Source organism: Budorcas taxicolor, chromosome 2 (genome assembly GCF_023091745.1).
Source record: "Budorcas taxicolor isolate Tak-1 chromosome 2, Takin1.1, whole genome shotgun sequence".
In the NCBI taxonomy this organism is placed as follows: domain Eukaryota; kingdom Metazoa; phylum Chordata; class Mammalia; order Artiodactyla; family Bovidae; genus Budorcas; species Budorcas taxicolor.
Genome location: NC_068911.1, coordinates 171,202,193 through 171,220,018, shown reverse-complemented (window position 1 = coordinate 171,220,018; position 17,826 = coordinate 171,202,193). Strand labels below are relative to the sequence as shown.

At 57.9% G+C, this 17,826-nt stretch overlaps 1 protein-coding gene across 1 annotated transcript in view; it reads right to left on the bottom strand.

Moving 5' to 3' along the window:
• The window catches only part of UBXN11 (UBX domain protein 11), a 30,733-nt gene that overhangs the window by 1,648 nt on the left and 11,259 nt on the right, over positions 1–17,826 (bottom strand). Inside the window, exons 2-12 of the mRNA XM_052635566.1 lie at positions 15,340–15,445; positions 14,551–14,579; positions 13,874–13,972; positions 12,377–12,477; positions 11,903–11,957; positions 11,332–11,408; positions 8,956–9,064; positions 1,785–1,999; positions 1,446–1,523; positions 365–482; positions 137–240 (exon numbers count right to left, since the gene is read on the bottom strand). Coding sequence (XP_052491526.1) covers positions 137–240; positions 365–482; positions 1,446–1,523; positions 1,785–1,999; positions 8,956–9,064; positions 11,332–11,408; positions 11,903–11,957; positions 12,377–12,477; positions 13,874–13,972; positions 14,551–14,579; positions 15,340–15,410 — 1,056 coding nt within the window. The 5' untranslated portion in view covers positions 15,411–15,445. The remainder of the gene's footprint in view (positions 1–136; positions 241–364; positions 483–1,445; positions 1,524–1,784; positions 2,000–8,955; positions 9,065–11,331; positions 11,409–11,902; positions 11,958–12,376; positions 12,478–13,873; positions 13,973–14,550; positions 14,580–15,339; positions 15,446–17,826) is intronic.

Sequence of the window (17,826 nt, the reverse complement as noted above, 5' to 3'; positions counted from 1 at the left end):
CAGGCCATCCTGAGGGGCCCCCAAGCCTGAGCCTCCAGATTAACCACTGCTCTGGCCGGCTGGGCGAGGGTTGATGGCAACCACACACACACACACACACACATGGTAAGGCCCGGGGAGCCAGGGCTGGGCTCACCTGCAGGGTGTCCCGGATCGGGCCCCGGATGTCAATCACCTCGCCTTGTCGGATCACAAATTTGGGGAGCCTGTTCAGAAACTTCTCGGCGGTCATCCTGGAGCCTGCAGGGAAGGCGTCGGGGAGCCTTGGTCAGGTGGGGGCTGGAGTGATGGTGGAGGAGGCCCACCTGGAGCTTGTTGGGCACAGCATTCCCACCACCTGGCTCAGCCGCAGGGCCGAGCTCACCTGGATGCTCTATGCTGTCCAAGGGTTTTCGAATCCTCTGCAGGCCCACCACGCGGCCCTCACCTGGGAACGGGTCCAGCCCGTTCTCTGGGTAGACCTGACTGCGCAGGTCACTCACCTGGCAAGAAGGAAGGGAAACAGGGGCAGGCACAGCTCTTCAGCCCTGGGCTTCATCCCCACCCCTCCGTGCCCGAACAGAGGCCCCAGGAACAGGCCGGCAGGGGGGCCTGCCGCAGTCCCCATGTTGCAGATGAGGGAACCGGGGCCCGGGAGAGAGCAGGAGAGCTGCTCTTCATGCTGCTCTCAGCCACCTGAGCCCTGCTCTCCCTGCAAGCTCCCCACCTCACGCCAGCTGGAGTCACAGTGCTGACATCCCCTCCCAGAGCAGGGGAGGGATGAGGGTGTTTAGGAGAGGGCAAAGCCTGGCTGGGCATGCACTGCCTTGAACACCCCCAGTCGTGACTCACGGTAGTTTCCAAGCCGGGCTGGCACGCGCTCCCTCACATGCTCACACTGTGGAACTAACGCACCACCCTCGGGGACACGGCCTCAGGTTGGTCCAGCCACCCTCATTTCGCCGCCCACCGCCCCCACAGCAGGGGGCTGGCTGCACCTCAAGTTCTTTAGTCCCAGCATTTGCCTCCTTCCAAGGCACTGCCTTCCACCTCAACGAGGAGGTGCCAGGAGCCCCTGGGAGCATCCAGGTTGCCTCTGTACAGACACTTCGCTGTCCCCAGTTGGTCCAGGTGTCCTGGACATGGTGGAGGAGGGTCCCAGGCTGAAGGCTGTGCTTCGAGGCAGCCAGCAGGGGGCACTGCCTGCTGCTCAGCCTCCAGCCTTCCCTGCTGCTGCTGCTGCAGCTGGAGCCCCAGGGGCCACCACAGCCTCCCAGCTCCCTTCCTAGGCTGGTTTCAGGCTCCTTCTCCTTCTGGAGAGGTCATCAGATGGTGGGGGGTGGGGGAGAAGGAGGGTCCCCTGAGGTGGGCAGCACCTCTAGGTGAGGCCTGAGAAAGCAATCCCACCCCCTGTGCAAAATCCCCACACTGGGAGTGAGTAAGTGGTTCTGGGATCAGCCCATCACCTTAAAGGGGACGCCATCAGGGTACAGCCGCTGGAGCTCTGAAGGGAAGAAGCCATCCAGTATGTCTCGAAGGCAGCGCTGTGGGGAGAGAGGTTGGATGAGGCCTGGGCTGGACCCTGTTTCCTGTCTAGATGGCAGGCTACGGGGGCGGGCTCCCTCTGTGGATCCTACTCTGGAAGTAGGGCCCCAGGGCTTGGGTGGGTAGGGGTGCTGCTGAAGGCTGCACATGAGCCTGGGGTGCTGGGGGAGAGCTGGGCCCGTTTAATAGTGAGCAAGAGGTCAGCCACCGGAGCAGCTTGAGGGTGCTTGGGCCTGTCTCCCCTTCCCCGTCACGCCTACCTGCGTGGAGGGATCATGGAAGGGCCGGAAGGGCCCATCAAACATCACGATGCCATTCCGGTAGAGCCTCAGCGGGATGGGTTCAAGGGTCCGGAGCGGCACTCTGTCGGGCACCGGCATTAACTGGGTGTCGCTGTCTCCCACCAGCTCGCTGAGATCTTTCAGGCTGGCCAGCAGCCTGTCAAAGTCCACCTCGGGGGGAACCAACGAGTCCCCTGGCGAAGGGGACGGACACCCATGAGCCTCTCTTCGGGGCTGCTGTGTGCTCCGGGGCCCTGGCCTTCATGGCCCCCCTCCCACGCTGGGCAGGGGACTTAGCATCTCTTTAAGTGACCCCCCTGGGGAGGGAGAAGGACAGCTGACCTAGATAATAATACTGGCTGTCTTTTAGTGAGCATCTGCTCTGTGCTAGGGGTTTACCATCTATTATCCTGTTCTCTCTTCATACCAACCCTATGCTGTAGGGACTATGAACATCCCCATTTTCCTATTAGGAAACGAAGGGCTAGAGGTTAAAGGCTGGCCTAGGGACACACACAGTAAGTGGTGGGAGCAGGACTGATCCTGGGTCAGATGTGCCAGGCACAGAGTTAGCAGCTGAAAGGCTCAGTGCCGAGTTCCCAGCAGTCTGAGCTCAAATTCCAGCTCTTCCCCTCTCCCTGTGTCACCCTGGTCAAGCCATTTCACTGCTCAGCACCAGAGCATTTCTCTTCTGGAAGGGGATGGTGACAGTACGAGGAGGGCTATGAGGATCCCAGAGGACTTCCAGCAGAGTCCTGAGGAATGGGCCTCAGGCCAGGCCAGAGGCTACGAGGCAGGGCTTATTCAATCTCCATTTTACACAAGAGGAAACAGGCCCACAGAGACAGAAAGTGACTTGCCCCAGGCCACTTGGTGAGTTAGAAGTGGTTGAGCTGAAATCTGTTTTTCCCACCCATCTGCGCCATCAGGAGAGGGAGGTGAGGGTCAGGACAGCCACTGGACAGAAGGGACATGGGACAGACCTTGGGTTGGACATACATTTCTTGAGTCACAGAGCCCTTTGACAAGCTGACAGCTTTGGCCTCTGCTTCTCCATATAGCTGTTCCTAAGCTTCATGGGGTGCAGGTGGGGTGGTGGGGACAGTCAGGACAGGTGCCAGCAGAGAAAGGGGGACAGGGCAGCTGGGATGCTGGTGGGGGGCAGGCCAGGAGCCTGTTCTCAGTCTTTGAAGGAATCTAGCCCCTAAGTAAGTCATCTACTAGGGTGGCAAGGCTGCGAAATACTGGTGCCTGGGGACTTCCCTGGCAGTCCAGTGATTAAGACTCTGTGCTTCCAATACAGGGGGCGCAAGTTTGATTCCTGCTAGGGGAACTGAGATCCCACATGCCTGCCACACGGTGCAGCCGAAAGCAAACAAATGAAAACAAACAAACACCGTTGGGGCTTTCTGGTCCTTCTTGGAAGCTGTTTTTCACCACGACAGCCAGGGTGCGGCAGGATGTGGGTCAGGTTTCTGGGGACCCAGTTCCTTCCCCCACAGAAGTGCAGTGGCTTTACCAGGGAAGTACAGATGTGGGTGGCCCTGCTTCCTGTTGCCTTTGTGGCTGCTGAAACGGTAGCCCCACTGGCCTTCCCCTCTGCCTGTCTGCACCTGCTACTGCTGTAGGGGCTGCACCTGCCTCGCCCTCTCCTAGGGTCCCCCGGGGTCCCCGAGGCTCCCAAGAAAAACTCACAGAACATCCTGGGTATCCCTGGTATGAGTCAGAACAACATCAAGACACTATTTTCCTTTAATAACTAACTACTTTCAGAACATCTCGGTAAACCTAAAAATAACAACAGAGCAGCTCATCACTTTCCACGCCTGCCCCTGTCCCTAGCTCCCTACAGATGGGAAAGAGAGGCCCAGGAAGTCACGTTACTTGGCCAGAGGAGGCCATGCAGAGCAGAGCCAAGAGGAGCCGCCTCCTGGGGCCTGGGCTCTTTCAGGGAGCTGACGGGTCGACAGGGGGAAGGCGCAGGCAGAAGGCCAGGGGAGGACGCCCAGAAGCAACAAAAGGGAAAAGGACAGTTTGCCAAGGAAATCTCTCCCAGCCAGGGTGGAGAAGTGAAAGCAGGGTGGGCTGGCAGGTATCAGATGCCGCAGATCCAAGGTGAGACAAGGCACCCCCAGAGAAGGAAACGCAGCTCTGGACAAACCAGGGCTGAAAGAATAAGGCAGGAAGGGCCAGGCATCACCCTCTCACAGCAGGGAGTGCTCAACAGAAGCTGGGCCCCGCCCCACACCCCCCCAGCAACCTGGCAGCCATGTCACATGGGATGAGGCAGGTCAGACACAGGTCAAGTGGGGCACTTCCCCTCTGAGCTGCAGCTTCTCCAGGGAGTTGGGGGGAGATACTAGAACTCTCTGACTACGTGGCGAGCACCGAGAGGCAGGCCTTCCTGCTTCCACTCTACAGACGAGGGGCCTGGGCCCAAGGAGGTGACATGCCCCAGGTCACGCCACGTGCAGGGCCCAGGTGACCCTCGGCCTTTGTCCTCTGTTGCCTCTCAGGGCTGGTTCTCTGGATTCTGCTTACGGGTTCCTCCCCAAGGAGGGGCACAGTGCAGGGAGACCCTCACCCGACTTGTGAGGGCCCATGATTTTACTTCCGGAGGGGAGTGCTGAGGCTTGGAGATCGAGTCCACGCTCCCTGGGCCCAGCTCCCCAGATCCTCGGGGCCCCAGCTCTGCAGCCACCGTCGGCAGGCTCTCCGGGCTCGCACTCTGGAGCCATACGAGCAGGGCTACCACTTCCTAGCTGTGGGACCCTGGGCACGTGGGCCAACGTCTCTGGGCCTCAGCTTCCTCTTCTACACAACGAGGCCGATAACAGGCCCCGCTTCACAGGGCTGCAGGGAGGCTCACAGGAAGTGCCTGGCAAGACAGGGCCGCTGTCGCCACTCACAGCCCACCCTCTTGCTCATCTCAGGGTTCAGGGTGCCCTCTCACCACCTCTGAGGAGAGGCCCTTGTCAGGAGCCCCTCCCCTCACCCCCGGGCCTGGGTCCCTGTTCCTCCTGGGCTTCTGGAACCCTTGGGCCCACTCTTGGTCCTTGTCACAGGTTGTTGTCATTCTGTCTGTCTTCCTGACAAGAGCATCCAGCCCTGAGCCTGGCCCAGAGAGGGTTGCTCAAGAAGCCCTGGGTCCATTCCCCACCCACCACCCTGCCATCCAGCAAGCGTGCCCAGAGCGGCCATGCTCTGACCTCCCCGAGTGGCACGGCGGTGCCCACACCCAGGTTCTGCCCTCCTCAGGCTCAGACTTGAGCAAAGGAGACAGGGAGACAGACAGTGCCCGTGGCCTGTGGTTAAGTGCCACCAAGGGGGCCGCAGGGCCCACAGGAGGGTTAGACCCTGCGACTACGCATGGGTGAGTGGGGGGGGCCCACCCTCGTGGGAGGCCAGCTGGCTGCCGTGAAATGCCAGCAGTGCCCGAAGCACCCCAGCAGGCCCGTCCCCAAGCACCCAGGTGAAGGCAGTTGAACAGGAAGCAAACCCACCGTTTCCACGCACCTGCAAGCCAGGCCCTGCTCTGGGGACTTCACCTACAGTTACTCCGCTCTTCAGAGGAACCAGCGGGGAAAACACAGGCCCCCAGAGTCTGGTTACCTCTGGCACCACAACCAGCCTGACTCAGCAGGGTCCGACGGCTCGGGCCGCGCCTCTGAGCATTGTGCTGCCCATCCCCCCTCACCCTGTGCAGGGGCTCTGACCACCCACGCTCTGCATCGGCACCTGCCCTGGCCTTTGGGTCGAACAAGCCCTGTGCTGGCGCTCTGGAGCACCGCAGGGCCAGAGCAGTAAATGGACACAGCCACTGGTCACTGACTGCACATCGACCCGAGAGGACGCTCCACACCCTAGGGGCACGTGGGCTCTCCATGGCCTGGGGAGGGGGCTGGTCACTCATGCCATCTCCTCACTTCACAGAGCAGGATGTGGACTCAGAGGGGAAAGCAGTCTCCCCGTACAGGGTCTGATCTGACCCACGCCCCTCCTCTTCAGCCAGGGCCTTTAAGGCTTTCATTCTAACGCAGGGCCCCTAACCATGCGCCCAGGCAGCTGCAGGGCAGCACCATTCCTGGCGCCAAGCAGGCGCTCCATGCACATTTGCCCGAGCAGGTGGGCTTTGAGCTGAGCTTCAAAGGAGTGGAGAAAAAGGGGGCAGGGCACTTGGCGGGGGGAGTGGTCACAGCACAGGCCTGAGCTGGTGGGAGGCGGCCAGCCTGCCTGAGGTCTAGGCCGACCCAGTTCCAGGGGCTCGAGGGCCGCCTGCGGATGAGTGAAGCCGGTTGCAGCCCCACAGAGGAGGCAGGGTGGCTTCTGGAGCGGAGATGCAGGAGCCTGGGCTTGGGGAGAAGGGTTGGGGAGGTGGGGATGGCAGGAGGAAAGCAGGAACTGGACGAAGGGTTGCAGGACTGACATGCTCAGAGGGGTGGGGAGAAGGGAGTGAGGACTCAGAGTTGGCCAGAGCGCTCAGCCCTGAGGCGCGACACCTGACTCGCAGGTGGTTAGGACCAGAGCCGAACGGTGCCTTTCATGTCTCTCTGCACACCCTACAGTGCCTGGCACAGCCTCCACGCAGCTTACTGGTGGGAAGGGGTGAACGACCTGGCCTGGGGCCAAGCCCTTGCAAGGCTTCCTCTCAAGCCCCTGGGCCCTTCGTTGGCCTAATCGACTGTCCTCCCTAAGGCAAGAGTCCCAGGCTCTAGAATATTTGGATCAGCCTGTTTGCCTAATACAGATACCCCAGCTCACCTGTCAGCTGGCCTGCTGCCCCAGGGTCTGCAGGGGGTGGAAGCCAACAGCTGTTGTTGAGTCACTAAGTCGTATCTGACTCTTTTGTGACCCCCATGGACTGTAGCCCTCCAGGCTCCTCGGTCCATGGCATTTCCCCAAGCAAGAAGACAGGAGTGGGTTGCCATTTCCCTCTCCAGGGGATCAGACAGCCTAAGAAACCGGCCAGAGCACCAGGGCCAGCCAGAGACCAGCTTCAGGGACCTGAGGACCCTTGGGGCAGGGGCAAGCTGGCCCCTGGGGACAAGGCTCTGGGGAGAAGGGGAAAAGCTGTGGCAGTCCCTGGAGAAAAAAGCTGCTAGAAATGAGAAACATGTTCATCTGGCAGGAGAGCTAAATTGAGGCCCCTCCCTGTTGAAGAATTGAAAGGCAGAAGAAAGAGGACACAAACGGAAAGCTCGTGGCCGGGTGGCTTTCACAGGTGACTTCAGAGCAACCGTACTCTGAGCAAAAACAAACAACAGAGGGGAGGTGGGGGCTGCTCTCTTTTTGAGGGAAGAGGCTGGAATCCACAGAGCCAGGTCCAGAAACCAGCTGTCTGGTCTGACCTCTTCCCCAAAGGAGCAGGGAGGCCCCACTGCCCAGGAGGAAGTCTGGCTTCCAAGAAGTCAGCAGGGCCACATGAGGCCTGAGCCGGCTCACCACACAGGGTGGGGTGGGATGGGGGGTGTGTGTGTGTGTGTATGCGTGCGCAGTGCCGGCAGGCGTTTGGTCCTAGACCCTAGGGAGGGACATTCTTATAGCTTCTGGCAGTTGCCTACCAGGTCTCACCTCTCATCGGGGCAGAGGTCCTTGGAGACACTCAGCACTCTGCATAGGGTTCAGCTCCTGGCATGGCCTGGGCGCCATACAGTCCCTCAGCTTTGCCATGTCCCAAATGGACTGGGCATCTTCCCCACAGCCATGCTCCCCAGGGTCACCCCAGGCTCCTCCCACCCTCTCTGTGATGTACATTCAATTGTCAAGAGCATGGATTCTCTTCCTAAATCTCTGTTCTGCCCATCCTCACCAGCCCCACTCGTATGCTGGGCATCATATTATCTTCCAGCCTGGATGACTTTAACCACCTCCCAATGGGCTCTCAGCCTTAAGTCTTGCCCTTTCCCTCAACAGTCTTCAGACTTAAGTCTCTCCATTTTCTTATCTGTAAAATGGAATCATTCCTGGCGCATGTCAAGGCTATTTATAAAAATGCTTTAAGTTAGTAAGTGTGGTAAAAATGGGAAATGATACTTTTGCAAAAAGGGTGAAGGGGTTGTACCCCGAGACTTAGGGGGATCTGCCCAAAGTGCAGAAGGTGGGACTCTCAGGTTTTCAGCCTGGGTTTTTACCCAGCAGTAAACTTATGAAATTAAGACAGGGCAGCTATCTTCCAGATGGTCCTCTGAGGGCCAAGCTCATGCTCCCACAAGGCTGCCGCTGCCTTCTGACGGCGGAAAACAATGAAAGCTCCCATTTGTGGACTGACAACCAGCAAGGTCAGTGCCAGATGCCACATGCAACTCACTGGCTCCTAATTAACTCCACGGGGAAGAACGAAAGTGAAAGGCGCTCAGTCGCGTCTGACTCTTTGCAACCCCACGGACTGTATGTAGCCCGCCAGGCTCCTCTGTCCATGGGATTTCCCAGGCGACAATGCTGGAGCGGGTAGCAGTTCCCTACCCCAGCCCCATCTACTGATGAGGAACTGGAGGCTCAGAGAATGGAACTTGAGTATCCAAATCACACCGGGGCTAGGTGGGAGGGCGGAGATGAGAACCCACCTCACATCCTGGTCACACCCAGGAGAAGTGTGACCAACTCCACAGCCTGGAGAACTACCTTCCAGGCAATGATGGAAAAATGGGCCCAGCTTTCAGAACCCAGCCAGCTCAATGGCCCCAAATCTCTGGAGTGCATCCCTCTAGATATTAGTGGTCGAGTTAAACAGTGGTGGCGTTCCACAGAAGTGGGTGGATTCCAATGGTTTGCTACAAATCAACCTGGAGAGGCAGTCTAAAGAGGTGGCTGAGCCCTTGGACTGAGGGGCAGCTTCCAAAGGAGGGGGAATTGCTTCTAAGGGCCACAGCTTTTGAATGGGTGACATTTTGTAAACTATGGTGCCTGAGACAAGGGAGGCCTTGTTAACATTTTGCATCTCTGGGTCCCTGGAGCCTTTGGCAACTTGAGCAAGCAGAGTCCGGGGTTAGGTGGTCAGTGTTGGAGGCTGGGGCCTCTCCCTCCTGCCCCCGTGACAGCAGCAAGGCAGGGGAGGCAGGGCGCGAATAAGCTGGTGTCCCGACAGCTGCGGGCAATCCAGAGCTGTTGGCGTTTCCTTTGCAGGAGGGGCCAGGGTGGACCCCAACTCTACCTGGCTTCCAGAACTTCTTGACCGTCATCCAGTCCCTCTCGCCATCCTCCGAATCCTCCTGGTCCGTGGGCTCGCCCACCCACTGCAGGCCATAGTCACCGAGGAACCGCTGGGAGGAGAGAAGCCAGAGGTGTCAGGGGGCGCTCGCTGTCAGCTCAGCCCCTTCCCAGGGAACAGGTGGCATTCGTGCAGCCCTCCACTTCAGGCCTCGGCCGATGGGGCCGTGGGGGGATGGGGCCAGGGCTCTGGGCCACTTCCTGCTGTGGCTTTGGGAGGCCCCTTCTCCTAGAGCCTGAGGCTTCTCCTTGTAAAATGGGAGTTGTCAGATGAAGCTTGTGAGGATGACTGATGTGTCATGTCCTTAGCACAGACCCCAGCACAAGTAGGAACTCGCTGAAGGCAGCCACAATGGCTCCGGGGAGCCATGTGGGTCTGGCCCGACTGGGAGAAGGGGCAGCAATGCCTCGCTCTGCAGGCTCAGAGGTATGCCCACCCCCGTGTGGCCTCTCCCGGGCTGGCCTCACAATCCTTTGCCACAGGAGGGCTTCTGAGTCGTCCATACTTCCTGGTGCCGCTTCCTCATTCCCACGCCCTTCCTTCACCCACTCCCGCCGGGCCTCCGGCTCCACGGCTTACTGCAACTCCTTGCAGACGGCCACCTGCCCAGTGCCTAACCCAACGAGCACACTTCTGTGTTCATCTCTTGCGACATGTTCTTCCTTTTCAGTTTCAGATTTCTAGCCACTTAAAAGACCTCCCACAGGCATTTCAGACTCAAAATGAACTGGCCCAAACAGTCATGACTCCCAAACGTCGTTCCCTCTCAGCCTCCTGGTCTCGGTCAGTGGCGCTGGCTTCCTCCATCACCTGTTCCTCTCCGTGCCCAACCCCCAGGACCCCCAAGGCCTGTGGCACCAGTGCCAAAGCAGGCTTGGGTCCTCCATCCGCTCTGCTCCCTCTCCCCTGGGCCAAGCCACGGCCCTCTTCCTCCTGGACCGCCCAAACTGCACGTCCGCCTGCCTCCCCCGGCCCACTCCTCCACCTCAAACCTGCCTGTGGTCTCCCACACTCTGGGACCCTGTTCCCCACTGCGCCTGGCTCCAGGATGTGGTCCCTGTGGCCTCTCCCCCTCCTCCCTTTCGCTCCCCACAGCTCCCAGCCACAAGCCCAAGCCGACGTGGCAGGAAGAGGTGGAGGCTTCCCTCTCTTCGGCTTGGATCCTCCTTTCCCTGATAACTCGCCTCATCCTCGGTGTCTCTCGCCCAACGTCGCCCCTCAGAGTGGCCCAAACCCCGGCTAGCCTCTGCTGCATCGCCCCTCGAGCCACTTCAGCGTATTCTGTGCTTGTGGCCCGCCCTACATACTTGCATGTGTCTGTCCCCTAGACTGTCAGTGCCCCGAGGGCAGGGCACATAGGAAAGACTTCGGATGAGTTTCCTAAATTAAGGGAGCAATGGATGCGTGAACAGTGTGAAGGTGGGCAGCCCTCGGCCCTGTGGCGGCGGCTCAGCGAAGCTGCACGGCTGCGGGCAGTCTCCCAGCAGACTTCTCGGGGAGCAGCTGTGCACCCACAGCCCCAGGTAGGAAGAGGCCTGGGTGCAAAGGGCCCTCAGCTGCAGCTGCGGCTTGGGAGTTTGCATCTGTGCTCAGATTAGGTTGGGGCTTTGGAGAACAACTCTGTGGAGAGGAGACCTCAGGAAGAGCATCTGACAGGGCTGGTGAGGGAGCTGGGGCGTGGGGGCGGCGCTGAGGGCGCATGTGTGCCCAGGACCCTCCTTGGAGCCTAGGGTCCCTCCTGTTCAAGCCTTGCTGTATGAATGGGGGCAAGACAGCTGACACTGGGTGAGTGCCATGCTACCTCCAGAGGCAGGGAACGGCTGTGAGCGACAGCGCGCGCACACGGCCAGGCCCCGCGCCGGGTCGTGGCTGTGCCGCACCCAACAGGAGAAAAGGGTCCTTCCCTCCCTCCCTCGTGGTGTCTGCGGTCCCCCAGAGAAGAGGTGTGGTTCTCAGAAAGCCTAGGAGGGAGAACCTGCCCAGGTCAGAGTTCAAGGGGTCCCCTAGGGAAGGGCCCCCTGCCTCAACCTGAGACTTTGAGAGGATGAGTGAAAACTCACCAGGGGAAGGTGGGAAAAACAACATTTCAGGTGGAAGGAACGGCATTGACCAGGGTCCTGAGGCGGGAAAGAACTTGACAGAGCCACAGAGCCCGAGGCAGGCCCCCGCCGAGGCCGAGGCCAGAGGAGAGTGGTTTGAGACGAAAGTGAGGAAGCGGGGAGGGGCCCTGTGTGGGGTGTGTGCGGAGGGGACCCCGGAGGAGCGGGCTCTGACCCTGGGTCTGGGGGCAGACAGCCCTGGGCACGCCACCTCCCTCACCTCCATCTCCCCAACCTGCTGCTGCAGCTTCGCGCACACCGTCTCCAGCTCCTCCTGCCGCTGCAGGCTCACCTTGCCTTGGGGTGAGGAGACGGGAGGGGTTCCACGGCCCCTGCACCCAGGCTGCCAGGCTGCTCGCTTCTGGCTTTGACCAGAGCTTTGGCCTGAGGCTCACCTAGAGAAGCTGCCCCTCTGAAAACTCAAGGGATTCCTGAGAACCACCTCTTGGCCCCTTCCCCTGACCTTGAAGAGGGGACGCCCGGGCTCTCAGGAGGCCACCAAGCTCCATCCCCCCACCCCCCTGCCCCAGAGCAAGGCTCCTGGGGGCGGCATTTCCTCCAGGCTTTTCTGAACTCAGGGGTGGGCTAGGGCTGTGCCCAGGGGAGGCAGTCCCTCACAGAAGGGCACCGTCCTGGGTGTCACTGCTCCTCTCTGGGCTCCATTGTCCAGACCCCCCACACACATACACATAGGACTCAGCCAGATGCTCTGGAGCCCTGATGCCCAGGGGTCACCAGCCCCAGGGGAGGTGCAGGGGTGAGCTGGCCAGCCAGCAGAGAGGGCCTTTTACCCTGGTGCTTCTCGAGGGTCTCCACCATCTCCTCCAGGGCCTGTATCTTCCGAGTCTGCAGCAAGGAGGTGGGAGGGGAGCGGGCCTGGTGGCTTCCAGAGCCCATGGGAGCCCCTTCCGGATGGGAAGAGCCCGCTTGAAGCCCCTGCCCCACCCTGGGTGTAGCTACCGCTTCTGTACCTCAGATGAGCCCTTTTGTGACTCCACCGAGGTGAGGGAAGGGTGCGGGTCACCCCTAGGTGCCCAGCACTCAGCAGCCACTGCTGCCGCCCAACCTGAGGGCGAAGGCCTGGCTCAGAGGTGAAGACCTTGAGGCTTCGTGCTCTGGCCCCCGAGGTGGGAGGTCTGGTCAGGGAGATGGTTCGAGAACCCATCGTCTCTGGCCTACTGCAAGAGTAGCCTCACTGGCCTCCCCAGCCTGGGCCCTTCCACCCCTGGGACCAGACCCTGGCCCTCTGCCCGCTGGGGCCCCACCTTGGACAGTATCTCGTCAGTCTGGGCCTTCACCTGCCGTTCCAGATCCCGCAGTTTCCGTGTCAGGGTGGCCACCAGTTCTGAGTCATTGCACACGGGGACTGCCAACCAGACAAGGTCCTTGAACCCAGCCTAGAGCTGAGGCTGATGGGGTGGGGGTCCAGGGGAGGGGGGAGAGATCCCCAAACATGGAAAGAGGCATGCTAACAGCAGCTGCCACCTATACTATAGCCTGCCAGGCTCCTCTGTCCATGGGATTCTCCAGGCAAGAATACTGGAGTGGGTTACCATGCCCTTCTCCAGGGGAGCTTCCCAACCCAGGGATGAAACCAGGGTCTCCTGCATTGCAGGCATATTCTTTACCTTTGGAGCCACCAGGGAAGCCCCTAGACAATGGGGACTGTCCTAAACACTTTCCGTGTGTCAGCTTTTCTGAGGAAATGAGCTGCTTTGGGAATCTGAGGCACAGAGATTCAGTAATGCACTCAAGACGTACAAAGAAGTGGTACAACATCCACGTCACATTACAAACACTGTCGAAAAGTTCACCCTCAGCTGAATCACATGTCTAATCTCACCCCTAATTCACAGGCAGTAAAGTGGACAGAGGAGCAAGTTAACAGCATGGAGACAAGTCACAATGGGGCCCATCCTGCAGGGCAGGTGGTCTGGACTCTTCAAAAAGCATCGTTTAAAAGAGGCAGGGACTCTGCTCTGCAGAAGTACAACAGTCAGATGTATGACATGACTCTCACATAGAACCCAAATCAGTAAAAAAAAAAAAAAAAAAAAAAAGCTCTGGGAGAAATTTTGGAACACTGGGATGTCACAGTTACTGAGCTGTTCACATTCTGAGATGTGATCACAGCCTCGTGGTTATGTATTCCCTTCCTCCTAGAAGATGCACAGGGAAGTACTTAGAGCTGAACTATCACGATATCTGTGATTGATTTCTAAATGGTTCATCTAAAAAAAATACACTTATGTTCATCCAGACGTGTATATGGAGAGAAAGCAAGCATGGCAAAATGTCACTTATTATCAAATACAGAAGGAGGATGTGTGAGCGCCTGCTGTACTATTTCAACTGTTTTGTTGGCCGACAATGTTTTAAATTAGGGACTTCCCTGGTGGCCCCATGGTTAAGAATCTGCCATGCAATGCAGGGTTCCATCCCTGGTCAGGGAACTAACATCCCACGTGCCACAGTACAACTAAGCCCATGGGCTGCAACTACTGAGCCTGAGGTGCCAGCCACAGCCTTCCCTGGGGCTTGAACAGACCTCCTGAGCTAAGGGCTGGGCCCATGTGCGGCTTCATGCCAAGCCAAGCTCTGAACAGGTCTGGGGTGCAGGCACGTGCCCACAGTCAGCCAGGAGCAGAAGCAGCTGCCTCTGACGCAGCAGGCAGGAAGAGAGGCCATGCCTCTCGCGGCCTCGCTCACTGGGGTCTTTCCTGCTGCCAGGGACTCAGACCCCTTTGGGCGTCTGCACTCACCTTGCCTGCCCACAGGGGCACCTATGCCACCATAGCAGGAAGGGACAGAGATCCTTTCTTCTGAGCCATGCGCGCCATTCAGCATGTCCACCTCATCTTCTGCAGACAGGGATGCCCAGGTCACCGCTCTGCAGCTGAGGCCCTGGGCCCTGGCCGAGATGAAGCAGCCTGTACTCTGTCCCTCACCCTCCTCCCTGCCCCCCGTGTATGGGGAGAGAAAACTTGGGGTGCTGGAGAGCAAGGATCCAACCAGAACAGGCCTCTTCTTGTTCTCCCAGCCCAGCTCCTGGGGGGCCCTGAGGGGCCAAAGCCTGCATCAGAGTGGGGGCTAGAGCGCGGTTGGGATGCAAAGGTTTGAGCCTGCAGGAGGCAAGGCAGCCATATGCGGACTGGGCTTCAAGGAGAAAAGGCTGTAATGGGCTGGAAGTCACTGTCGTAGGCGGGGAGGCGGGCAGGGGTCTGGCGCCCTCACGGCCCACCCCACAGTGAGCGGAGGGATTCCAACGTTAGTCAGGACGTCCCTGTTCAGGGTGCGGAGTCTCCTAACCCGAGAGCCACGGGCAGCACTGTCGCAGGCCAGCCACCCTGACTGACAAGGCAGTCCACCATGCTCTTTCTCTCCATCCGCCCAAATGCAAGGGCGTGAGGAGGGCCCTTGGGCCACAGCCTACACTTACCATTTCCGTAGATTTTTAGCCCCCGCCTCCTGGGAACGGGCAGGAAGGAGAAGGAAGACGACAAGTTAGGACCCCCTGGACTGCCATGGGGTGGGGTGGGGGGGCTTTGGCACCAGGTCCACCCCCCACCAAGCCTAAAAAAGATGCCTCGTGAGGACATCCACCCCCAAATCCCATCCTGGCCTGGGGGTGAGCCAAGGCGCAGGCGTCAGGGTATCTGACTCCTCCCGACGGAGACAGATGGGCAACAGCTGAAGGGCAGACCCTTGGGGAGAGGACCACAAGAGTCCCCAAGCCCAGGAGCCCAGCCCCAGCTCTGCTCTGAAATGGCTGCAGGACCCCAGGCCTGCCACTTAACCTCTCTGGACCCCCTTGGCCATGACATGGATGACTCAAAGTGGGGTTCAGGAGAACAGGGAGAGGGGTAAAAAAAAATGCTTTGCAAAGATGAAAGCGACAGAAAGATGGCTAGGATTCCCTCCACGGAGAGCCCAGCATGTAACATGGCGGGCCCAGAACGTCTGGGCCATCAGTGTCTGCAGAAACAATTCATGCACAACGAATAAACGCAAGGATGCCGAGCTACCCCACAGCCCACACCTCACTGGAGGCTGTGCTTAGACGCATGGACAGCCTCCCAGAGGAAAGGACGAGAGGGAAGAGGTGGCCAGGGAAAGATACATCACTTATTACTTCCCCAAGACGCTAGGAGTCAATCTCTGAGTTCATGGGACGGCCGGGAGGAGGCAGGGGCATGGGCACAAAGACCCCAAGAGGCTGGCTCCTTACCCAGGATTCACAGGCTCCGACTGTAGAGGCACTCTCCGGGTCTTGCCAAGGGAGGCCAAAGGTGAGCTCATATTTCTACTTCTAGATTCTAGCCGTCGGGAATCCCCTGAGAAGAAAGAAATCAGCCCTTGGGGACAGCCACTGAGGACCAGGGAGCGGCCTGAAACCTGCCCTTCCCTGCCCGCTTTTCCGAGGAGAGGGCACTGTCCAGGGAGCGGTGCCCCTCATGTCTTCCCACGGCCCCTGCAGAAGTTTGTGGAGGCAACCTGGCCTCAGGATCCCATGCTTGATGTCCACCGGCTCCGCTGGATATCTAGCTCTCTGCTCTGCTCCTGGAGGCCTCTGGCCTAGCAGTACCTGAGAAATAGGCAATGGGGTGGGATGGGGGCAGAGGCTGGCCACTCGACCAGGACTTTCCCAGACCTCCATCCCGGGCACAAGACCACCCAGGTGGCCAGTGGCTTTTGTCCATCTATCAAGGACCTGGTCCTCACAAAGTTGATCATCACAAAGCCTGGTGTCCCTCCCCACCTCCAACATCTCAGAGCCAGAGGGGGGCAGCCCCAAGGCAGGGTTCTACCAGGACACTGCACATGGCAGGGAGTCGAGAGCCCAGGCTCTGCGAAGGCTCTACCATCCGCCAGTACAGCCTGCACCTCACTTTCCTGTAGCATAAAGTGGAGATGGTAACAGTACCAGCCCGGCAGGCCTAACACACATAAATCACCTCGCCCAGGGCCACGCACTAAAGGAATTACTCAAAACTGTAAATTGTGACTGCTGATGTCATCAGCACACAGAAGGCCCTCATAAACGTTTGTTTCCCTTCCTTTCCTCTTCCTTCAGGAAAGATGAATGAACATCAGGGATGCAATTAAAGGTCACTATGCAGTGAATTAAGTGTATCATGTGGCCAATATCTAGACATCTTAGTCAGACGCCCTCCACCAGATCCCGAATCATTCTTTAGTTCCACTTTGGACATGTGTGGCACTGGCCTTCACCCTGCCCCTGAATTTTCCCGTGAAGCAGGGAAGGGGACCTGCATCACCAGGCGGCAGCTTCCTTGGTCCTGATTCTGGAGTTTGGGACTCATGTCCCGCCCTCACTCAGAGGTGCCCTCCAAAGACCAGGCCCAGAGTCTCCTCACCCCCATCACCCAGCATCCAGCCTCCCCAGTCTGCCCCCAGCCTACCTAGTTCCTGCCATCTCGCGCGGGCATCCTTGCGGTTTGTGTGGCCAAGTGTGATAGCCCCTGTGGCTCCCTGCACCAGTCTCCACACACTGCCAGAGGTATTTTCTCACACACAAAGCTGACAGGTTGCTTCCCTGCTAAATACTCCCAATGGCTCCTTCTCATCCACAGGAAAAAAAAATTCAAAATTCCAGACTTCCTTGCTGGGAGCTGACCGTGGCACAGATCATGAACTCCTTACTGCAAAATTCAGACTTAAGTTGAAGAAACTAGGGAAAACCACTAGACCATTCAGGTATGACCTAAATCAAATCCTTATGATTATTCAGTGGAAGTGACAAACAGATTCAAGGGATTAGATATGATAGACAGAGTTCCTGAAAAACTATGGATGGAGGTTTGTGACACTGTACAGGACGCAATGGTCAAGACCATCCCCAAGAAAAAGAAATGCAAAAAGGCAAAATGGTTGTCTGAGCAGGTCTTACAAATAGCTGAGAAAAGAAGAGAAGCTAAAGGCAAAGGAGAAAAGGAAAGATATACCCATCTGAATGCAGAGTTCCAAAGAACAGCAAGGAGAGATAAGAAAGCCTTCCTCAGTGATCAGTGCAAAGAAATAGAGGAAAACAACAGAATAGGAAAGAAAGATCAGAGATTTCTTCAAGAAAATTAGAGATACCAAGGGAACATTTCAGGCAAAGATGGGCACAATAAAGGACAGAAATGGTATGGACCTAACAGAAGCAGAAGATATTAAGAACAAGTGGCACAAATACACAGAAGAACTATACAAAAAATATCTACATGACCCAAATAACCACGATGATGTGATCCCTCACCTAGAGCCAGACATCCAGGAATGCAAAGTCAACTGGGCCTTAGGACAAATCACTATGAGCAAACCTAGTGGAGGTGATGGAATTCCAGTTGAGCTGTTTCAAATCCTGAAAGATGATGCTGTGAAAGTTCCAATAAGCCAGCAAATTTGGACAGTGGCCACAGGGCTAGAAAAGGTCAATTTTCATTCCAATCCCAAAAAAGGCAGTGTCAAAGAATGCTCAAACTACCGCACAATTGCACTCATCTCACATGCTAGTAAAGTAATGCTCAAAATTCTCCAAGCCAGGCTTCAGCAATACGTGAACCGTGAACTTCCAGTTGTTCAAGCTGGTTTTAGAAAAGGCAGAGGAACCAGAGATCAAATTGCCAACATCCATTGGATCATCAAAACAGCAAGAGAGTTCCAGAAAAACATCTATTTCTGTTTTATCAGCTACGCCAAAGCCTTTGAC